A 23,344-nucleotide genomic window follows, 5' to 3' on the forward strand; every position below is an offset into this window, starting at 1 on the left:
ATTTTATTCATTACATTATTTCATATTTTGTTTTCATTGACATTTATTTGCACCAAATGCTTAATAAAGTCACGGCCCTTATCCCATTCAATTATGTTTGTTATTTCTTTTTCTGCAATGGCAAATTACAATGTTGTTACAACTGTTAAATAAACCTCTTCATTTAAAGGCCGTTATGTGTTAAGAGGTTCTACTTATCATAGTAAACAGGTTCTACTAAACATAGTAAACACAAAATAGAAGATTCTTGGTTCTACTTTTGTCGTTAAAATGGTGTGTTTCACAACATCATGTTGCTAATTGATGACATCATAATGTCCCTATTTACCTTTAAAGAGTATTTATGTGTGAGGCATTTTTCCGGCTGATATCGAACCTGAATTATTTTTATAAATAAAACCCGCATAGAAATTAAATGTATAAGATATTATCTAAAAGTAAAATGATTCATGATTACATGTCGTGTGCGATTTTTTTTGTAATATGCATGAATTGAAAGTGCGATTGCAATTATTTCTTCTTTTCGTAATATTTTAGTTTTAAATACATTTAGTCAAAACTAAAAGACAAAATATGAAAAGACAACCGGTGAATGTAATGAGTTCGTGAAGTTAGCCTGATAGCCGGAGCAACCGGAACAATTTTTGCCTTATCCTGTTGTTATGGTTGTTCCGCCTAGGCTGGAATTCGCTTCCAGGCTAGCCAGAGGTAATACAGTCAAACCTGTACAAAAGACCATTGGTTTATCTTTTTATATAATTTAATATTAATTCAACAAACTATCTCCGGCTATTTCATTTGATCAGATTTTACTGTATTATCTTTTGATAGCCGGCTCAGTCGGAGCAAACAGAACAACCGTACCAGGCAAGCAGAACAACCGCACTAGGCAAACAGAACAACCGTACTAGGCAAAAAAGTGTTCCGGGTGTTCTAGCTGTCTGACTAACATCCCGAACATTACTTTAATCAGGTATATTTATTTATCTGTAGAGCAAGGTCTTTATTGTCGATAATTCCTTAGGGGATATTTAAGAAAGAGAATATAACATAAGACAATCGGAAATCAATTAAGCTACCCGAAATCTCGCCATTGATCGACTAAAACTTGGTCCACTTACTAATTAACTTTCCGACGACATGAAATATTAATGAGGTTACCTTTGATTACATTTGCGCATAAATTTCGGATAAAAGAAAATCTATTCTTTAGTAGTGATAAATTAACCGTGGAAACATGACTTAATCTGTGATTTATTACCATACCGTTATCTTCTTCTATTTACTTTTTTTCACATTAGTTAGTTACAATTCGGATTTCACTTAAGACATATTGAAAATGAAAACTGTTGTTAATATTTTGAAATTTTTGTCATGTATGACTCTTGTGTGTTTGACAAGAGCTAGCACGGATCTTCAGATTTACGAATTTACGCGTAACGTTACTCTGTCGTTTCCCGGGCAACGTTTAGTTGGACATGTTTTTGACGAATTTTCAACAAAAAAGCAGGTGATTCATTGTGCATTTGAGTGCTTAAAGTCGACCCGTTGTAAGTCGTTCAACTACGAGCATGAGCTCCTCGTGTGTCAGCTAAACGATGGTGATCATTTTGAATTCAGCCAGAGTTTGGTGACGGAGGGAAATAGTACGGGGATCGGGTACCACCATCGTGATGCTTTTTCTATAGAAAAGGTAAAATTTCATCATAAACAATTCATAGTTTAATTGTTTAAATGCGTTTATCATAAATGCGAAATTCGATTTAATGAAAGTCTTTCTCAAAATAATGTTGTTTTTTCTTTTCTTTCAAGATTTTTTTCTCGCATAAGAAAATAAGAATAAGTTTATGAGAAAATAGATTTATTTCGTCAAATCGAAGTTGTTTACAGTTGTTATTTTACAAGATATTTTTCTCATGCTCTAATTCTAAATATAGTAACTACATTTTTGTATAAAGTAGTGCTCTAAACACAATTAAATTTACTTGGGCATATTATATCCTCGTTAATACTTCTCATGCATACTGTATACATTGTACACTGTGTATATCCAGTAACGCCGGAATGTGAAAATAACGCACGATTCGTGCAATAAGTAACGCAGAATTGTTCAATTAATGGCGGATACCTGACAGGATTTCCAACGCGGTAAGTAAACTGGCCATAACCGAACTGAAGAATAGGAATAGCCGCATACGGCTGCGAAGACATTACTCTTTATCCCTCATCAAGATTATTTCCACGAAATTCTTAACTTTTCAAGATTATTCGTGAAAAGGATGGCTTGACCACCGTTTTGAGCGACTCTTTATAAGTACAACAATGCATATTTTACCGTATAATTTCGATTTTCGGTAGGCAAGTGACATTTACTAAACTTTTGGTGATAAAGAAAATTGAAATAAGCTGATAAAATGAGATTCAAGCCGTTTTTATGAGGTAACGCCGTAATGTACGTGAATTGTGCTTCGCGGTAACGCCTGTAAATGTGAATTTTTTCATACATGGTACAGAATTATTACACAGGTTTAACGCCTTTTATCGGCAGATATAATCAAGTTATTTTCGACCTAGTCAATGTATTTTCTTCGTAACTTATCTATATGTATTATAGATCTTGACAAACTTGACAATTGTTTCCTGAAATAAATTATTATTTGCAAGTATGTCGTCCACGTCTGATCTTGTTAGAAAATAAGAACAATAAACTTCCTTTGCAAATAAATTGAATATAAAAATAATAGAAAACAATCAAGAGAAGAAGTGTCTGTATATTAATGCACCAGTAAAGCTTGAAAGTCTCCATATATCCTGTATTGTGTTGGTGTGATGTGAAACCTCACAAAAAAACAAATATTTGGCTGTAGCAAATTGCCTGGTGAACTTTTGTTGAAATGTATTATTTATCTAATTTATAGTTTCTCTTATATAAGGAAGTGACTTGTATTTAATAATATTTCCGATCATCAATGTGCAGTTTTTAAACAGAGCGCGCATTCGTAATACGCAAGGAGAAATGAAACAACAATTTGTTACTGCACTAAAGTAATACTTTTTTTCACCGCAATGATGACGGAATTCTTCAGTTTTAAGATGTTGGTAAAATAACATATTCATAGCATAAAGATTAAGTAAAAACTGCGCTGATAAACTTGTTCTGGTAACCTTAAAGCAGCACGCCTCCAGATTCATGTCAATTTCCATGAAAATTTTGGAAATGTATTTAAAAGAAAAGTATTGTGAGGTGAACAAATAAAGTAATTTACATATAGCAATCAGCACGTACAATCCAAGAAAGTTACAAAAGGTCAACACATGCAAATACAGCCCTATTTGCGTTAGTAACGCAGTAGAAATATGGTGATAAAATACTGCAAAATCAGTCTTAAACCGCACATAACATGTAAAATATAATTTCAATCTTGAATGTTTTTACAAATTTCTTAAAATATTAGTACAATTTTCTCAATATTGATTTTCTTGAAATATTTTGGCTCATCTGGAGGCGTGCAGCTTTAAACCCATGACAAAACTCCCGCTCAAATACCACAAAAAAGAGAACTTCAAGGAAAATTATTGACAAATCTAATTTCATATATTCAAACGGCACTTGAATTATTCTCCTTGCAACAGGAAACACTTTTATGGCCCACTTACTTAAATAATTAAACTAGAGTCACATTTATTCTTATTGTTTGATTGTTTTTGTTTTTTTTCCAAATTCCAGTGTCAAGATGTTTTACCAAGTATTTCCCTTCATGTATTGTAATATGTCGCGGCTTATATAAATTACTTTAAAGGAACTCCACTGAGGTTTATAAGCCTAAAAACATAAAAATTTAATTTTTCACATAGATTAGCATGAGCACTTAAAACAGAAATATAAATAAATTATAATTAAGAAATACATTGAAAATCATATGTTTGTGCTATTCACAGTTCGATTTGACTGAAAAGCGTTTAAACGCTTTTCAATTTTGGATCATTTTTCACTATTTTAATAATTATTCTGGAAAACAGAGCGAGCTAATGATCTGAAATTTTGTACATAGGTTATTAGTATAGGTCTACATCAGATGGAGTTATAATCCCAAAAAATTATTTCCAGTCCCGTCATGTTAAAAAACCTCAGTGGAGTCCCTTTAAATTTGATAGAAACTTTAATGTAAACAGAATAAGGAAGATATCACATCACGTGAACATCATTGTTTAATTTAATGGACACTCAAAATACATATCATGTATATATGAGCCACGTCACGACAAAACCAACATAGTGGGTTTGCGACCAGCATGGATCCAGACCAGCCTGCGCATCCGCGCAGTCTGATCAGGATCCATGCTGTTCGCTTACCAACTCTATTACAGGTAGAGAAACTGATAGCGAACAGCATGGATCCTGATCAGACTGCGCGGATGCGCAGGCTGGTCTGTATCCATGCTGGTCGCAAACCCATTATGTTGGTTTTGTCATGACGCGGCTCATATGTAAGAGAATATAGTTCTATGTAACTGGTGTGTGCGCAAGACGCTTAAAGTTGTTTAAGTACAAACACTTATTCATTGAGGGTTTTCAAGCTTTCGTGGAATTTCTTCTTTTTTATTTCCTAACTTTTTTATTGTTGTCCACTTATAATTTATACTTTGTTATAACTGAAATCAGTCCAATACTTTTGTAATGCTTATATGACGATTGAAATGTCAATTTAATACCACGCATATACTTTATTATATTTTCCTTTTTCTTTCTATTTTAGTTTCCGTTTTTCTTTAATACTAGACCTACCAGTCTTAATTATATTTTCACGTCTATCCAGTAACAACTTTCATTTCAATCGAATCACATTGGTAAAAGAAAATAATTTACCATTCATACAAAAAACAAAGAAATTGAAACACTATTTTTGATAATAAGATCAGCTTAGATTTAGTCATAACAATACCCATAAGCAATTATTATTGTATAATTACTTTGTTTGTATGTATATTCTTTTCTTAGTTATGTTTTGACCATTCCCACTACTGATACTCTTGTTTATAAATTTGCACACATGTTATTGCAGAATTTAATATTTTGTAATCTGTGTCTGCCAAATATAGAGTATGTTCTGTTCTGTTCAAAAAGTCCCGTCCTACTGTATATAAAAATTAAGGAAAAAAGTTTTCAATGACATAACATCATTAAACATAATGTAATGATATCGTTAAAGCAGCATGCTTCAAGATCCATGCTTATTTTCATAACAGTTTGAAAATGTATTTTAAAATAAAATATTGTGAAGTGAACAAATAATTTACACGTTGAATTTACAATCCACATAAATTACCAAAAAAGAGGTCAAAATATGCAAAAAAGCCCCAACTACATTAGTCATGCAGTTGAAATATGGTGATATTATATTTTTTCAATATTTTCTTTTGTTATTTGAGATGTTTTCTATCAAATAGTTTATGCTAATAAATGAAAGTCTGGATTTTAATTTCGTGAAATAAAATCTATATCACTAAGACTATATCACTCATAGTGTTGTTAACATTGCCGAACTTTTTGAGGCCTACGTATTAATTTTTGATTCCGTAAATTCACTTTAAATGTATCGTGTATTTTGTTTTTAAAACATATTTCTGAATACCAATACACCAATTTTCATTATGTTTTTGTAATGTTGTTAGCACGATCGATTTGCAATCTATAGTCTATAGTCTAATGAGGGTCCTTCGTCCCGTTAATACGGCGCAACGCAAAGTCACCAGTAATCCCGAGTTTTCCAAATCTTCTGCCGATGCCATGTGCCTCTCAACGACGTGCAAGTACCGTGGGTGCAAAGATATCAATGTAAGTAACACATTAGTTTAATATCTTTTACAGGAAGCACTTGGCCCATGCGCAACGGACCCTTGTGAAAATGGCGGCCGTTGCTTAGATACGGTAAACTCGAAAATGGAACGCACATATTATTGTATATGTACGGAGGAGTGGATGGGACAAGATTGTGAGACGCCAAGTAGGTTAAATATATCCTTTTACAATCTGTTATACATGTGTATTTCTTATTCTTTGTCAGAAATTTAGGGCCTGCTGAGTGAAACGTATGTTCGAATTTTGCCAATAGACAGTGTGATGATTTTATATATTTTTGAGCGTTGAAAGGTCCATCTAAATCCATGCCACCGAGTGAATGATATTTTGTTATTATTTTGAAATTTGGTTAAAAATTTTAGATATTGTAGAAATTAACATAGAATAAGCTTATAATGGAATAGTAAAAATGCAGTTAAGTTAATAATTCGTGTATACTAAGAAATATTTGAATCCAAGTCTAGATTATTTCATGTTTTAATCAGTGAACAGTATCGAATGGGACGATTGGGAAGACTGGGGTCCGTGCTCTGTCACGTGCGAGACTGGATGGACAACCCGTCGCCGCCGTTGCATGGACGTTGAAACCGGCGAAACGAAATCGTCGTCACATTGCTATGGTCGGGATGTAGAATATCAGGCATGTACACTGCAATCTTGTCCACGTAAGTTATTACTTTATATTAAAGTGTATATAGAAGGTATTTGTTTAGTTCAGTGTAAGATTGGAATATATTTCACATAGTGAGCACCAATAATATATTTCACGAGTGGTGCAGCCACGAGTGATATATGAACTTTGTGTGCTCATGAGGTTAAATATAATAAATTCGATCTTACAATAAACTAAACATTTTTTTTTATTTTATGCAAAGAAACGTTTAAAAAGACATTTTAACCTAATACTTAATGAAAATCGTGCCAAATAATAATACAAAATGGCGTCATTTACGAAGTCACGTCATTAAGTTGGTTTTACAGTACTATGCACGCTGGTATTTCACTGACGGGCTTATATTCGAAACAGTAAAATATCAAATTGATAATTTCACTGTTTCAAACAGTGAACTATTAGTTTTATATTTCACTGATAAATTTCTATAAACAACTGAAAAGCATGTAATAAAAAGCTTTATTACATGCTTTTCGGTGGTTTATAGAAATATATCAGTGATATAAAAACTGGTAATTTCACTGCTTGAAACAGTGAAATTACCACTTTGATAATTTCACTGTTTTGAATTTAAGCCCCTTACGTTGTTTCAGTGAAATACCAGCGTGCACAAAACTGGGTACCATTTTAATGACGTGACGTCGTAAATGACGTCTTGTTGTATTATTATTTGGCGCGCTTTTCATTCAGCATTAGGTTAAATGTCTTTTTAAAACGTTTCTTTGCATATAATAAAAAGAAAATTTGTTTAGTTTAGTGTAAGATCAAAATATATTTCACCTTGTGAACACCAAAGGTTCATATTTCACTCGTGGCTGCGCCACTCGTGAAATATACCTTTTGGTGCTCACTCGGTGAAATATATTCCGATCTTACACTGAACTAAAACAAATATCCTCTATATATCTGAATTTTTATGTAAATTTTTTTCAGATAAATCAACAGTAAAATTATATTGTTTCCATAATCTTATGATCGATTCTCGAAAGAGTTGTCACGTAGAATGTCTCTGTGATTTTACACATATGAATATTGTACGTAAAAAGAATAAAATGTTCCGGAGCAAAATATTATTCAGCTACGATATGTCTTTCGTACAAACATCTTGGAAGTATTCTCTTAAAAAATTCAAACTTAACTTTTTGCAGTAAACATATAGCATTATACACTTAAACATCATTATTTGTGGTTCAAATGAGATACACCAAAAAATACTTGGTAATGGATATTAACCCTTTCCCCCATGAGCATATCGTGAAAAATGGCCATTTTAACTGAAAAGCCTCCTCTTACAAGCTCAAACTGCTATGAAACTATGAAAAATGCTTCAATACTAATCAAACTTGGCACAAATGTTGACTGGACCATTGCCTTTGTAACGACATGCTCAGTCTTAAATTTCCTGTTACCATGGCAACGAGGGGACATCTCAAAATTGCCAAAAATCACTATTTTGCCTCGATTTTTTCCATCAAAATTTATTTCAAAGTGCTGCAACTTCTCAATGATTTGAGATAGAGTCAAAGGCTTTTCAGCGTTGGTTACACGTTACTTTATGATCAACCTGGGGTCATTTTAAGCCTCTCACAAGTCCAAAATTTTCTTGGCGATGAGGGGGACTCCGCCCCCCTTCAAACCCCCAAACAGAAGGGGGCACATCCCCTTCTGGCAACCCCCTGATGTATTATTTGGATGGGGGACGGCGCCGAAAAAATGGTCACTTTTTTTAACAACATTTCTCAAACGAAAAACAGTGTTTGGGGTCTAAATAGGACATTTTTTTCACTGTTTGAGGCCTCAAAAAGGGGGGGGGGGCAAAAAGCCGTCGAAACACGCTTATATAAGGGAAAAGGTTAAGGTATTTTTATGTTGATTTTGGGCCTTTACAATAACCATGTGTTTTAAAGTTATTTCCGCTGAACGTCACACATTATCAAAGCAACTATACCCACAATGTCTACGTTGAGCATTGCTATGCACCTCAAATTTACAAAACAAAAATAGTACTTCATATGAAATACTAAAATCCGCATTTTTAGGCTGGCTTGGATGGTCTGAATGGGGCCCGTGCAGCACATCCAACACGTGCGGTCAAGGCACTATGCAGAGGTACCGAAACTGCTCGAACGGGGGCGTACCTGGCAGAGACAGATTCTGCCTTGGCTTCACAACAGAAACAGCTCCGTGTAAAGGAATCAACTGTAGAGGTTAGTTTTTCAAAGTGTTTTCCTCAAATATTTCTTGTCATAAATGTAATAGACAAACAGTAACATATTTTTGTTCATAAATCAATCCTACAGCGTTATACCTTTACGTTTGTAATGACACTGATTTAAAATAACAACGGTAACAAGTTGGTCCTAAAAAGACGTTCGGAATAAACTTCTTCTTTTTTCTAAGCAAGAATTTTTTCTTGTATCAAAAGTTAAGAGCATAAAAATGCTATATTTAATCATACATTATTTTGTATATCATAAAAATACAACCAAACCCTGTAAAATATGTAATTATTTCATTCATTCACAGATAATGTTACGTAAAATACCATATACAATTCCCTCTAAAATTATTTTCATGGAATTGTCTAATTTCTGCCGTAAGATTAGAATTTACTAATAAAGTTTGGAACCAAACATTTTTTTCTTATGTTAAAGGAATGTTGACGATCAACAACACACTGAAGCACGGTGATGGCAGGATACAAATCTCCAACGACCTTGACGCCTATGGAATGTCAATTTGCGCAGACGATAATTGGAACTTTACCGAAATTGATGTCGCGTGCAAACAGATAGGGTTCCAAGGGGCGTATAAAGGTAATTCCAGTTGTCCTTTTTGTGATTCCATTGTCACATAAAAGCAATAAGTTAAAGCTATAAATATTTCATTTGTCATCTTTATTCACTTTGTTAAGCTAATAATATTGTTTAATACATTTTTACGTTACGCTGATTTCCTTTTGGAATACACGTTTTAATTTGAATGCAACATGGCTCCTAGCTTAAGCTGTGTCCTTTGTTTGAACTGAGGCTAGCTCTTACTTGATAACTTACGCCTTTCAATCAGAAACTAATTAAAGAATTAATAGAATTGTATATTTTATTTTATGCACAATGTTATATGTAGCCATTTACATATATAACTTTTGAAATATTGTTTGATTTGCAATAAAATGAAGTATTCCATCTCCGGTAGGATGAAGATTGAATGTTTTTTTAAAAATTCTTATCCGGAGGGTCTTTTTTTACTAACAAGTATTCAGCGTCTAATGAAAGAACGTGGCCGTTATTCTAGAAGTGTTTCAACACTTTATCCCTTGACTGAGCGACAGTTAGATTAGCCACTAGGCTCTCCTCCATTTTAAATGGAATAATTTATTTACAATACAGATGCTGTAAACAACAATTACGACATCTCATCGTCAACTTACGGCAGTCCTATTTATAAACTACACTGTGAGGGCGGAGAGAAAACCATTCAACAGTGCCCTCGTGAGCACGTGCTTCAATGTAGCAGACTTGCTGGTATTCAGTGTAGAGGTAGGTCATGTTAAACAGGATGTTTTAAGATTTTATACAAGTATGCTTATTTCGTAAACATGAAAAAGATCCTTTTTACCTTTGACAACTTTCATTTGAGTCCGATTCTAACAAAACATGTATGTTATCGGAGTTATATGCATATTTTATAGATTTGTTTATCATTATATAAATTTTAAAGAGATTCCACTGAGGTTTAAGACATAATTCTAATTGTGAAGAATGACCCAAAATTGAAAAGCGTTGCAACGCTTTTCACTCAAACCGAGCTAAGAATAGCACAGAAGTATGATTTTCAATTCATTTCTGAATATATTTCTTAATTATGTTTGTATATCTTTCTGTTTTAAGTGTCCCAACTGATCTATGTAAGAAATTCAAATTTTTATGTTTTTAGACATTTGAACCTCAGTGGAGTTCCTTTAATGAAAAATGCGCATACATTCCCATTTACCTGTGATTGATAAGTTGGCTGTTTATTTGTCAATCCAGGGATGGTTTATATATGGGGAACAATTTTCCGAAAAAAAAACAACTTTTAAGCCGACATATTCATGTACAACGTATTTCTAAAATCCCAAATGAATAAGAAATAGAATACTGATCTGTACAAGATATTCTATAAACAACTATCCTTTGTATTATAATGCAACTTATGTACATGTTTATTAGTCAAAAAGGCCAGAGAGCATTTACCTGTGAAAATAAACATCTGTATACGCCAAGTATTAATTAGAAATGAATAATTAATGACCAAGCTAAGATATTAGAATTCCCCCATGTTTTATTGTGTTATATTGACTTTATCCGTTAATTTAGACCTCCCTTATTGCTACCAATGAATTACAGATTTGATCTGTTTTAAGATGTTCTGCGCGTTCTTTAGCCCCATAACATGCTTAATTTGTAATGGACTCGTCATGTTTTGAATGTGGACCGGTCCATTAAAAGTTTAAGGGCTTCTGTATTAAAAATGGGGTAGGTGGAGGGTCGCAATATCGCAGTACAATTATTTGGACTAGCTAGGCACATTGCAACCACCTATGGTTCCAACAGGTTAATGGTAAAATTTATATGTTAAAACTGCCTTACAGAATAAATATCACATCATTAAAATATTTTCCTGAATTATATAACTGAAATGAAAAGTACGAAAGTATCAACTAATTTTCTTTGAGATTATATAACATATATTTGCATAAAACCCTTCTCTCATAACTTATACAATGGTAAATAAAATAAGATATGTGCATGTATAATATAATTTAAATATGTACATGTATAAAATATAATTTTAAAATGCACATGTATCTTAATTTTAAATGCGGCCTTCTAAACAATATATAGAAACACAAACAAAAAACATCATAAAACAATAACAACTATTCCATTAAGATTTTGTCCTATAACTTTTTTGACAAACGTTCCTTTTATATATTAAATACCATTTATACAATATTCATCAATTTTCACAATTAATAGCGATTCACTTACCTCACAGTGCTGTGTCTTCTAATTCTGCCAGGGATTAAATATTATTTTCATGTGAGGAAGTTATCCAGCTTGGTGTGGATGGTCAGTGGCCCAACAAGTGAAGCTGCAAACTCATATACGTGAAGAAACGACCGAAAAAGTGTAATTAAGCTGTTTCTTATGTTAAGTACTGATTATTCATTCACCAGAAAAAAATATATGAATATAAACATATATGTAGTTTCAAGGTCAATGATTTTTTTTATAGTTCGAGGGGGCTGGAGTTTATGGAGCGGATGGGGCGAGTGTTCTGTCACGTGTGAAAATGGAACGCGTACACGGACACGTGATTGTAATCATCCACCACCAAATTACGGCGGAACAGAATGTCCAGGTGAAGATACCGAGTTTAAGCCTTGTACCAAAGTCATGTGTCCAAGTAAGTTGCATTTACATTTAATTTTGAATTTCAAAAATTTAGAAATCGCCATCTTCGTGTCAGTACAGTTATTAATTCAAATCTGAATAAATTATGTTAATGATACTATTGTAAGCAGAAGGTGTCTCATAATTTCATTTATGCGTGATGGATCCCTCAAAGGGAATAAGTAATAGAAAGAGCACCGAAACACGAGGCTATTTTATTTGTACGAGGGGGCGTAGCCCCCGAGTATAAATCAGATTGCCGAGTGTTTTGGTGTTCTTTCTCTTTTGTATCATAGTCAAACATAAAAACACGTTCCCTGTTGTCACAATTTTAAACCCCGGGAAAAAGTAACCAATGATCGAGCATCTGAATATGATATTTCTTCCGCTTTCCCTTTCTCTGCCGTCACAATATGTAAACCCCAGCAAAAATGAGCCAATCAACGGGCATGATCTGGAGTGCGGGTAACTGATACCTGCACTCCAGTTACCGCACTGTGCATGTATATGTATACGATTTAACTCTGACACTTTTTCAACAGAAAGGTCCCCAAACTATGATACAAGAAAGTTTAAAGTGCCTTTGTTCATTTCGCTGTATTAAATATCCGGCACTAGACTTACTTATTTGCTGAATATTGTTAATTATTAAGTAATTCTATGTTACCATGCAAATATGTATTTTTACCCAAGTAAATAATTACATAAACCATATAAAACTGGAACTATTTTTATATGAATTATTTTATACGGACTACTTTACATGAACTATTTTATATGAACTATTTTATATTACACAGCTTCGAGCTCTATGCGTTGACATTTTGTTCACGGGTTTTTCGTGTACACCATCACTTCAACATGTTTTGTTCAACACAACAAATCGTTTTGCTATTATAACATTTGCATGAAAGACTGACCACATTTTCCATAAAACAGTGCACGGTTTACAGACCTCTTCAACTACATGTACAAGCATATGCACGTTACCTACTTAATTACTAACATGCGTTCAAGCCTATGTATTTTTAACTAACGTTTCTGTGTTTTCATGCCAGATTTTCTTCATATTCACCAGTATTGTCAAACCAACAAAACCACGTGATTTATTAACCTATTTTTTAATTATCGTTTGAATTTTCTGCTCGATTCATGTATAGCAACATTGGTCCTACTTTGGAAAGATGCACATAATGTCTGCAGAATGATGTCATAAAGACGTTTTAATTTTGAGTGAGACTAAAATAAGGTGTTGGAGCACCACACTAAATACCGAATTCCGGTACATACCGGACAAGGCGCTTGAATGATTAAATGTTAAATTCGACTTTTCACTCACCGGAATGCACTTTAAGACGTCTATTTTATCTCTTCAAAACAAGTTCTATACGATCATGAATGATAAATGTAAGAATTGGCGAAATAAGTGATGTTTGTTTTTTTATTATGATTTCTGCAAGCGTCTAGAGATACTGCACTGTTTTATCTTAACTAATTCTCAGTTTGCGATAAAAGTGATTATACTGTTAATCTAATTTTGTCGGACAAAATATTTCTGGGGAAAAACAAAAGAAAATTTAATTTTTGATTCTAGAAGGGTTTCCTTGTTAAAAGTGGTTTATGTGCACTTTTCTAAATTAACATTGATATCACATCATTATTAATGCACGTGTTTCTTCTTTGCATCTTTTTTTTGTTATCAAGATCAATTATTTTTTGTTGTCGAGACTGGTTCCAGTCCCTGATTGATAGACTGGCACTGGGTACCAGCTTTTACGTGTGGTATATTTTATAATTTCACACTGTTATGTCACTGGTTTTATATTATATTAATAAAATCTCAATTAACTGAGCACTTTGTTGTCGCATGTCACGTGATCACATCAAATGAATATTCAAATTCTTTATTCAAATGCTTATATTTATTTTTGAATATATTTTTGGATATTTATGGATTTACACAAATGAGTACTTATCATAAGTTACAACGTTCAAACTTGGTTTGCCTGGCAAAAAATAACGAAAAAAGGTAACGAAGTTTATTAATATATTAAACCATCCTTCATGAATGAAAATAGAGAATAAGTAAATATTCTTATTGTATATTTGCACGTGTGAATGCTTTTGCTTGATAAAACTTAAAGGGATTTATGGACAAAATAGAGTTTTTAAATATGGAAATGTTTTTGTTGTATTAGGCACCGTCACTGGCAAAATTTTGTGATAGCTAGGTTTGCTTTGACTGCGGAATGCGTTCGTAGAGACCATAAAATACTTTTCTCTATTGAAGGATGGTTTCAATATATTGCTATATTTCGTTGCTAGGAAACGGCACATGGGGAGAATGGGGAGAGTGGAGCGGATGTGACGTCACTTGCGGTGAAGGGGAACGTTTACGATATCGTCCATGTGCTGATACGGTGCCATGTGTTGGTACCAACGTCTCACATGACATTTGTGTGGTGCCAATAGATTGTCCTGGTACAAAATTGTATTGTCATATGTGCCATGCTATAGAACTATGCACCCTTGTTTGCCTGAATGCACGGGCGATCAGATATGTTTCGTGTAGAATGCACCTTAGGTTTCTATGGAAACAATTTTAACATAGAAGTGGCGTTTTGTGAAATTGTAAATTATCACAATTTGTATTGTGAAATATTTGCATAAGAAAAAGCAATGTGTTTGTCCTATTCTAGATATATATGTTTAAAATCAAGCACGTATTTTATAAATGTGTCACACAGTTAATTAGATTTGTTGTTTCACCATTACGCATAGAGCTAGTTGAAAAATAAGTGTGTAGCATTTGACTGACCAGTTCTAGTTGCACAAAAAATGCGGACAAGAGAACTAAATTTTGAAATATAGTCGCGTCATACCAAGGATTCCGGGCACTTGGTTTCAAATGTTTCTGGTAATGATTGGTTATAGTCGATGGAGTTTGGGCCACGTGGTCACCATGGAGCGAATGTGACGTCACATGTGAAAATGGTACCCGGTTTAGAACACGGAATTGCACTGGCCCATTTTACAACGGCGCTGAATGTCCAGGAGAAAGCAAAGATGTAGAGGCTTGCTTCCCAAAAATGTGCCCAGGTATGTAGTGACTAAGTAAAAAACACCTATTTCATTTAAATTTTGAAATATTAATTTTATAACAAATGTTATTTGTGTGTTTGATTTATTTTACAGATCTTTATATGTAAAGTTATTGTTCTTTCATAAAAACTTCAAGATATACTCTGCTCATCTTTATGTAAAACACTTTGATTGCAGAAATTCATTAAAATAAAGGGAATTGTTACTGAATATGTCTAATTTGAGTAAGAGAATGCAAAGCTATGTTTGGAAAGATGCGTTTCCTATACCTGATTAATCTATATGAGTCTTGTCAAAAACCTGCCAGTTTTTAATGACACTGTATTCATACTGTGTTTACCTTTAATGTGTATACTATAGTGTTTAAAACTTAACATATGTGTGTGTACTCAAAAGATGTTTATTTTACATTTAAGAAGCAACCACATTTATAAAGAAACTATAAGAAAATATCAGTATTTTCAGATATTAAATTTTAGCATAATATATATTCAGTCTATATTTGAGCCGTGTCACGACAAAACCAACATAATGGGTTTGCGACCAGCATGGACCCAGACCAGCCTGCGCATCCACACAGTCTGATCAGGATCAATGCTGTTCGCTATCAGTTTCTGTACTTGAAATAGGGTTGGTAAGCGAACAGCATGGATCCTGATCAGACAGCGCGGATGCGCAGGCTGGTCTGGATCCATGCTTGTCGCAAACCCATTATGTTGGTTTTGTCGTTACGCGGCTCAATTATTTTCTTATCTAAAATAAGAGGTGAATAACGTTACGGCTATTATTACATGTATAATGTGCCTTATTCAACTTATGGTTCAGTCTGGGACATTACGTCCCAAGTTTTAGTGACTACATGGCACAGATATAAAATGCCCCGGGGTGCTCGGGTATAGAAACTAACCTTGCCGAAACACTATCTCAAATTTCAACATAATATTAAAATATCAAAAATATTCAGTAGTGTGATTTCTTTACTATTCCAATGATAAAATATTCGTTTAGTCTAAGAAATTTATTTTAATTGATCATGTTTAACAGAGTGCTAGATATTCAATTTGTGACAATTAGATGAGAATTTGTTGGTTTATTTTGTCGACCCTCACAAAGTAATGTTTGGGTAGGGAGATGATTTTCAATTTCCTCTCTGCCTGTTTGTATGCTTTTCTGTCTGTCACAAACCGTGCTGAATCCATTAGATAGCCGTTTCTGTACTTCAATATTATGGTGAATATTTGGAATTTTGTACGGCCGCTTTAAAAACCAAGATTAAGCTATTTACAATAATTTAAATTTCTATTTCCTCCGCAGTGAATGGAATATGGAACGAATGGGTCGCATGGACAGAATGCTCACATACATGTGGCTATGGCAACAGAAACAGATCTAGAACATGTCACGGTCCGTTCCATGCCGGGTTAGATTGTCAAGGTAGTGCTGACGAAAGAGAGGCGTGTAACACCTTTTCCTGTCCAGGTAACAAACTAAATCTCCATGAACATTTACCCATCATTCGTCGAAAATATAGAAATGAATTTGAAAATGTTTATATTTCGTACTTTAAATTAAATGTATGGTCAAACAGTAATTGTGTAGAAGTAGTAATAATAATAATAATAATAACAATAAGATTGATAATAAAGAAGAAGAAGAAGAAGAAAAAGAAGAAGAAGATGATGATGATAAAAATAACAATAATGATGATGATGATGATGATGATGATAATAACAATAATTTTTCAATTTTACAAATTAATATACATTTATGTAAATCAATCAGTGGATGGTGATTGGAAGATGTGGACGAACTGGGGAAATTGCAGCGAACCGTGCGGCGGTGGTCTGCGTAACCGGACGCGAGAGTGTGTCGAACCAGAGTTTGGAGGAGCTATGTGTGTCGGTCCAGCCGAGCAAGCCGAGGCATGCAACCAGCACGAATGCCCAAGTATGTTACTTTCCAAATTTGACTTAAAATATATAAAACAGGACAACTATATTATATTAGCAGAATATAGAAAATCAGTTTAAAAGCGAACAGCTCGAAATATGTATTGTTTCGCATTTAAATTGATCCAATCGAACAGGAGGTGTATTTGTTTGAAAAAAAGTATCCATGAATTATTTATATCACTTTCAACAAAGATATCATTCATTTAAAAGTAAGTAAACAGTGCATCTGAAAATTAATTATAATTACAATAGGGTGTTCCTTTCTAAGAACTTAAACATAATAATTTCCTTTTGCAGTCGATGGCATCTTTTCGGAATGGGAAAAATGGAGCGAATGTTCAGTCACGTGTGCAAATGGAACCCGGTTTCGTAACCGGGAGTGCTTTGGTCCATATTTTGGTGGAGCTAACTGCACGGGACCATTGCAGGAGAAGGAAGTGTGCGTTACAGCCGAATGTCCAGGTGAACTTTGCTATTGTTATTGATATTCGCAAATAAATGCCATTCATTTTCGCAAACTTTAAACAAACGATTTTTAGCACATGATACACATATGTGTCAAGTGCATGCGAAGAATACTGCATTTGATTATTTAATGCAAATTGCAAAATGCAAATTAGGACATGTGCCGTACCTTGTACGTTTCAGTCGATGGAATTTGGGACTCGTGGCAACCATGGCAAGAATGTAACGTCACGTGCGGTGGTGGGCGGAAGCTACGTCAAAGAAAATGCATTGGTCCGTATTTTGGCGGGGCAAACTGCGAGGGATCAACAGACGACACCGAAGACTGTAACACACATGAATGTCCGGGTAAATATTGGTTATATAGAGAATCACATGTATTTGTAGAGCTTACAGCACGCTAGATAGACCAAACATGTATCCTGGTGTCAAAATCTTAATATAATTTTAACTTTAACTTTAAGCAAGCCTTTGTTTTAAAGGGTTAAACTAAACCAAATGCCCACAACAAAATATCATTTATTCAATTATTTTGATTATAAACATCAATATATAATGACACCAGTTTAACAATGTTTTAATTCAATAAATGGCTGACCAAAGTAAGATATGCCTTGAAATAAAATAGGCGAATGTGGCACCCTGCTTCGGTCACGCCTAAAGTTTGTTAGATATTTGTTTAAATGTTAACATTTTAATAGAATTGATACTACATTGTATTAACCTTTTTGTAGATGTGTTATTTGAACTTTTCTTATTCTAATAAGTCATTAACTGTAGTAATATGTGCTTTGTGTGTCTGTGTAGAAGTGTATAATATGTGTATACTAATAGTTTGATATGAAGGAATATAACCTTTCTCTGTGTATACATCTCGTATGTCTATATTGCACGCTATGTATTGGTGGAGGAGAAAGAAACAGAAAGAACAATGTGATCGTGTAATGTGTTCAAACGTACACGTACAGTTCTTTCTGTTTCAGCATATTTTTGTGTAATATCTGTAGACGTGATCTTAATCTGCATAGTTTATTCACATCGCTTTCATGATCAAGACCAGATCGCCCTTTTTACATGCCCTCATTCCATATCATTTTTTACAATATCAAAAAATAAATCACTTGGAAGCATCGTTTGACTGGGGTTCAAACTTCCGGTTGAACGTTTGAACACCCTTATGAACGCTGCATGGATGATTTCAGTGGACGGGGAATGGGAGCTGTGGTCGTCCTGGGAAACATGTAACGTGACATGTGGAGGCGGAAGTCAACGTCGTAACCGGAACTGTATTGCACCTCTTCACGGTGGAGATTCTTGTACCGGAAGTAGTGAGCAATGGCAAGAATGCAATACTAACAATTGTCCGGGTATGTTAAAATTTGATCTTTAAATATTATTTAAATTATTGTCGTTATAATGAAAAATGATGGGGAATAACTGATAAGATAATAAAATTCGGCACAATGACCACTTTATCACCTTTTTTATAGGTTGACCGTTAATTTCGTTTTGTTAAAATAATTCAATTTAGTATTGATTTCACCGATAAATGAAATAGTATGAAAAAAATTTTTTGCAAGGACAAATCTTGACCAGTAACACTTGTCAGCCTCGTTTTCGATTTTTCAAAATCTAATCAAGGGAAGTAACAAAGTATCGACCGAAAAATTGGAATCATATACATTATACATAAAATATTTAATTGTTTTTCAAAATTTCTTGTTGCAGTCGATGGTGAATGGGAAACATGGATGTCATGGTCTAATTGTAACGTATCATGTGGGGGCGGGGCATCATTACGTCAGCGGGTGTGCCATGAACCACAACATGGCGGTGCTGACTGTGAAGGTGCCCACGAGGAGACAATGGAATGTGGAACTCTTGACTGTTCCGGTATATATTTTTTCCCGCACATTTTGAAAATAAGATAAGGCAAAGTGTTATATAAAGAACAAAAAAAAAATATTAAACGAAACAACAATTTGGAAAAAGGCATACAAGCGTAATATATCTTTTTGTCAAAGGGCAAGAACATTGAATTATTTCCCAAATTATAAGGATAGATAGTATTACAATACGGTTATCACCTTGATAAGATATAGTAATAATGCACCATTTTCAATGACTTTTAAACCAGAAATTCTACAACTTAGCTTTCTTATCCTCATGGTTGTCAAGATTCAAAGGTACACCTCAGACAAATTCTGTTCATTTTTATCCATGTAAAGCCCTGTTACATAAAAAACATTATACGTTTTGAAAAGTCCTTTTATTGTTTTTGTTTTTGTTTCGAATGGCATGTAACATTCTACCATTAACTTGCTAAATTTTTGAATCGCCTTGCTTTTAATTTGGAGTAGTCTATTCGAATTTTTCAATAACATAATATAAGAATCGAGCGACCATCAATACAGAGCCTGGGAAGACTACATGATTGTGCAGACGACTGTCTTTGCTCTGTTTATGTGACAAAGGCGAGTCACTTCCGGATGGCTAGTCACTTCCGGATGGCTAGTCACTTCCGGATTTAGCAAGTTAAGGGCTAAAATAAGGTTTTTTTTTCAAATTGTGTGTTCTTGTGTTTGATATATATATTTTTTTAAATGAATGCATTAATATATAGAAATACGTGCATGAAATAGCATTTTAGATTACTTTAAGTATTCTTCTATTAAGGTATTAAGGTCGAAGCATGTTTTTATGTCTTATTTAATGAAGAGCATGAACTCTAAATTTTGCGATTTTGTGTTTGACTTCAGACTGTTTTTATGCTTGTTTTTATTTTGTATGTTTTACGACGCATAGTATTTTATTTATTTTAATTCTATTTTCAACTATTTGTTAAGTCATATTTTTATAATTTAGCCGCGTCACGACAAAACCAACATAATGGGTTTGCGACCAGCATGGATCTAGACCGCGCAGTCTGATCAGGATCCATGCTGTTCGCTATCAGTTTCTCTACTTGTTATAGAGTTTGTAAGCGAACAGCATGGATCCTGATCAGACTGCGCGGATGTGCAGGCCGATCTGGATCCATGCTGCTCGCAAACCCATTATGTTGGTTTTGTCGTGACGCGGCTCATATGTACATTATATTTCATTTGATTTCACATTGATGTTTTACTTTTGGTATTTTTCAGCTTTTATTTTCAGAATAGTGATTTAGACAAAAGGGTTTGTTAAATATAGATCTACATAACATATGAAAAGCGATGTGAAAGCATTTTATTAAAACAATATGTATAAATAACCTCGGAATATTAGAAGATGTTTCTAACACAATTGTATTATTTGAAAATTCAAGCGTTCAAAGCCTCTATTTTAATTCACATTTAAGCGAGCGTTCATTCCTTTCCCGCCGAACTGAAAACCAAAATTTTGTATCTAAGTTAGGTTTCACGGGTTAACAGACATTGGAAGTTCGTAGATCTATCAGCTCTCTTCCTCAGTCTTTTTTTTTACTGATTTGTGTCTCAAATCTCGAGATTTCATTGGTCGATTTGTATTATAAGCTGACCAATCAAACATCGAGGAATCAAATTCTTTATAACCTTTGACCCTGCATATGTTGACCTTATGATCCTTGTCTTAGAATGACTCAGCAATTCATGAAATAATCTATTTTTAATTTTCATTTTATAGGTAAAAGTAGGATATAAGTTTCATTTTTAAGCTTTTAATGTGACGTTCAGGAACGCTTGGATATTCATGTATTTAATCTTCACGTTATTAACAATATATCACCTCCTAACAAACTATTTATCCTCTAACTTCTACATTGTTGTGTAAATTTTCAATGCATTAACCAAGTTGCCATTCGCTTCAGTCTCAAATGATATATGTAGATTTCATAAGCGTCTTTCATAAGCGTCTGCATGACCATGATCAATTTTTGAAAATAATAGTTTTAATTGTTTCTAATAATAAGAAATTGCATTATTATACCTGAGAAAAGTTGTTATATTTAAATATTTATACAAAATGTTTGTGCCGAAAGTTAAACTTATCTGCAATCCAATTCTAACAGATGGATAGTCGGCTCATTTTTGACGGTACTTTTGATGGCATATCTAAATAACTTCAAATATAAAGGCAACAATAAGGAACCTGTGACAGCTATACCTTGAAAAATACCTATCAGTCTTAAAATACAACAGCTAACATAAACCGTTTAAATCTTTTACAGTTGATGGAATTTGGGAAATGTGGTCTAACTGGACAGAGTGCACGAAAACTTGCGGTACGGGTGTTCAAACTCGCAACCGTACCTGCACTGGTCCGTTCAATGGCGGTGCGGAATGTGACGGCGACGCAGATGCTAAACGTGACTGCAACGAAAACATGTGTCCAGGTACCTTACATATATACTACTAATCAATTATTTTATATTTCGAATTAATTGTTTTGATCTGTATGAAGCATCAATCTTGTAATTTTGAACTTATTTTTTTTCTTTACTTTTGCCTTTTATGGATGCTTCTGCAGGGACAACCCTCTTGTTAAACTGAAGCATTTGAATTGTGTACAATTACGCGCATGCGCTAAGATGACAGATAGACAAATATTTATTATTCGTTGCAGTTGATGGTATCTATGGAGAATGGTCCGAATGGTCATCGTGCAGTTTAACATGTGGCAGAGGAACAACCTTCAGAAACCGCACGTGTTTCGGACCTTACTTCGATGGGGCCCCTTGTCAAGGCCCTAATAATCAATCAGAAAATTGTTTTTCAAGCAGTTGCCCAGGTATTCCGTCGAACCTCCATTTTCCATCCCAACTTTCACACTTTTCCCTGACCCATAAAATGAATAAACTTCTTTAAAAAGAAGACCATTGTTTTAAACACATATAAATGTTTCAATTCATTCTTCTTTTATCCGCGAAAACTGGTGATTATTCAATTTCAATTTGAAATTTAAAAACACCCTTGTTTCATGTATTTTTTTAAACAAATTTTGATACATTGCAAACAACAGCAACAACAACAAAAAGCAACTAACATTGAAATGTCACCAGTATTCGCGACACTTAAATTTGTCCTTCCTCGCTTTAAATGTTTGTGAACCGTGAGAAACGACTTGTCTGTTCAAAAACTGTTGGCTTTTCTTGCTTTGCATGGCTTTTATACCATTTTTACCGCTAAGAAGCTTTTCAATGCTGCTTTTATCACTTTATAATTCTGGAAACTGAAATCATACAGGGCAAACGTCATTTTATACTCCGAAAAGGTATCTTGGATAACATATTTCATGTATCAGATCAAATTAGAGACCCTAAGACACCTTGCGTTTGAGACCATTAACGTATTCATTTATTATACGCAACAATGTATGATTTCAAAACACAGAAATATGTTTAAACATTTTCACTATATGATTAGAAAAAACGGTATGTACCAAATGGCGTTAGTGTAAGCGAATTCCACAAAAAGCTTAAACACACGCTTAGATTACACGTATACGTTTGACGTCACCGAATAGTCTTGGCGTATAATGATTGAAGGAAGAAGAAAAAAGAAATATTTTAACGAACGTTTATTTTAGTTCACGGTTTGTGGAAACCTTGGTCCGAGTGGACCGCTTGTAGCACATCATGTGAGAACGGAACACGTTCCAGAAACCGGACATGTGACGGACCTTATTATGGCGGTGATGACTGCGACGGAAAAGGATATGACGTAGAAGCATGTTTCCTGCGCTGGTGCCCTGGTAATGGTTTAGTCTTTTAGATATAATAATACTTTATGGTAGGATTTATATAATTATTTTGATACGTTGTATTTTTCTTGTAAGAACACACCGTTTTCTTAATAATAATGTGTCATTTTGTTACTTTGTAAAAGTTAGCATA

The 23,344-nt window shown here is 33.9% G+C and overlaps 1 protein-coding gene across 5 annotated transcripts in view; it reads left to right on the forward strand.

The window, feature by feature from the left end:
- Window positions 1–929: 929 nt before the first annotated feature.
- The window catches only part of LOC132742406 (SCO-spondin-like), a 42,655-nt gene continuing 20,240 nt past the window's right edge, over window positions 930–23,344 (forward strand). For 3 of the 5 annotated variants that reach the window (XM_060730823.1, XM_060730824.1, XM_060730822.1), the window contains exons 1-17: window positions 930–1,693; window positions 5,870–6,005; window positions 6,346–6,525; window positions 8,573–8,740; window positions 9,188–9,349; window positions 9,923–10,072; window positions 11,814–11,984; window positions 14,906–15,070; window positions 16,388–16,552; window positions 16,856–17,020; window positions 17,323–17,487; window positions 17,674–17,838; window positions 18,693–18,857; window positions 19,219–19,383; window positions 21,680–21,844; window positions 22,075–22,239; window positions 23,038–23,202. In XM_060730823.1, the coding sequence (XP_060586806.1) occupies window positions 1,340–1,693; window positions 5,870–6,005; window positions 6,346–6,525; window positions 8,573–8,740; window positions 9,188–9,349; window positions 9,923–10,072; window positions 11,814–11,984; window positions 14,906–15,070; window positions 16,388–16,552; window positions 16,856–17,020; window positions 17,323–17,487; window positions 17,674–17,838; window positions 18,693–18,857; window positions 19,219–19,383; window positions 21,680–21,844; window positions 22,075–22,239; window positions 23,038–23,202 (2,971 nt within the window). In that variant the 5' untranslated portion in view covers window positions 930–1,339. The remainder of the gene's footprint in view (window positions 1,694–5,869; window positions 6,006–6,345; window positions 6,526–8,572; window positions 8,741–9,187; window positions 9,350–9,922; window positions 10,073–11,813; window positions 11,985–14,905; window positions 15,071–16,387; window positions 16,553–16,855; window positions 17,021–17,322; window positions 17,488–17,673; window positions 17,839–18,692; window positions 18,858–19,218; window positions 19,384–21,679; window positions 21,845–22,074; window positions 22,240–23,037; window positions 23,203–23,344) is intronic. The other 2 variants (XM_060730825.1, XM_060730826.1) reach the window with 2 other exon arrangements.

The sequence above is a fragment of the Ruditapes philippinarum genome, unplaced genomic scaffold (assembly GCF_026571515.1).
Source record: "Ruditapes philippinarum isolate M1 unplaced genomic scaffold, ASM2657151v2 ctg6445_1_1_1_1, whole genome shotgun sequence".
NCBI lineage: Eukaryota > Metazoa > Mollusca > Bivalvia > Venerida > Veneridae > Ruditapes > Ruditapes philippinarum.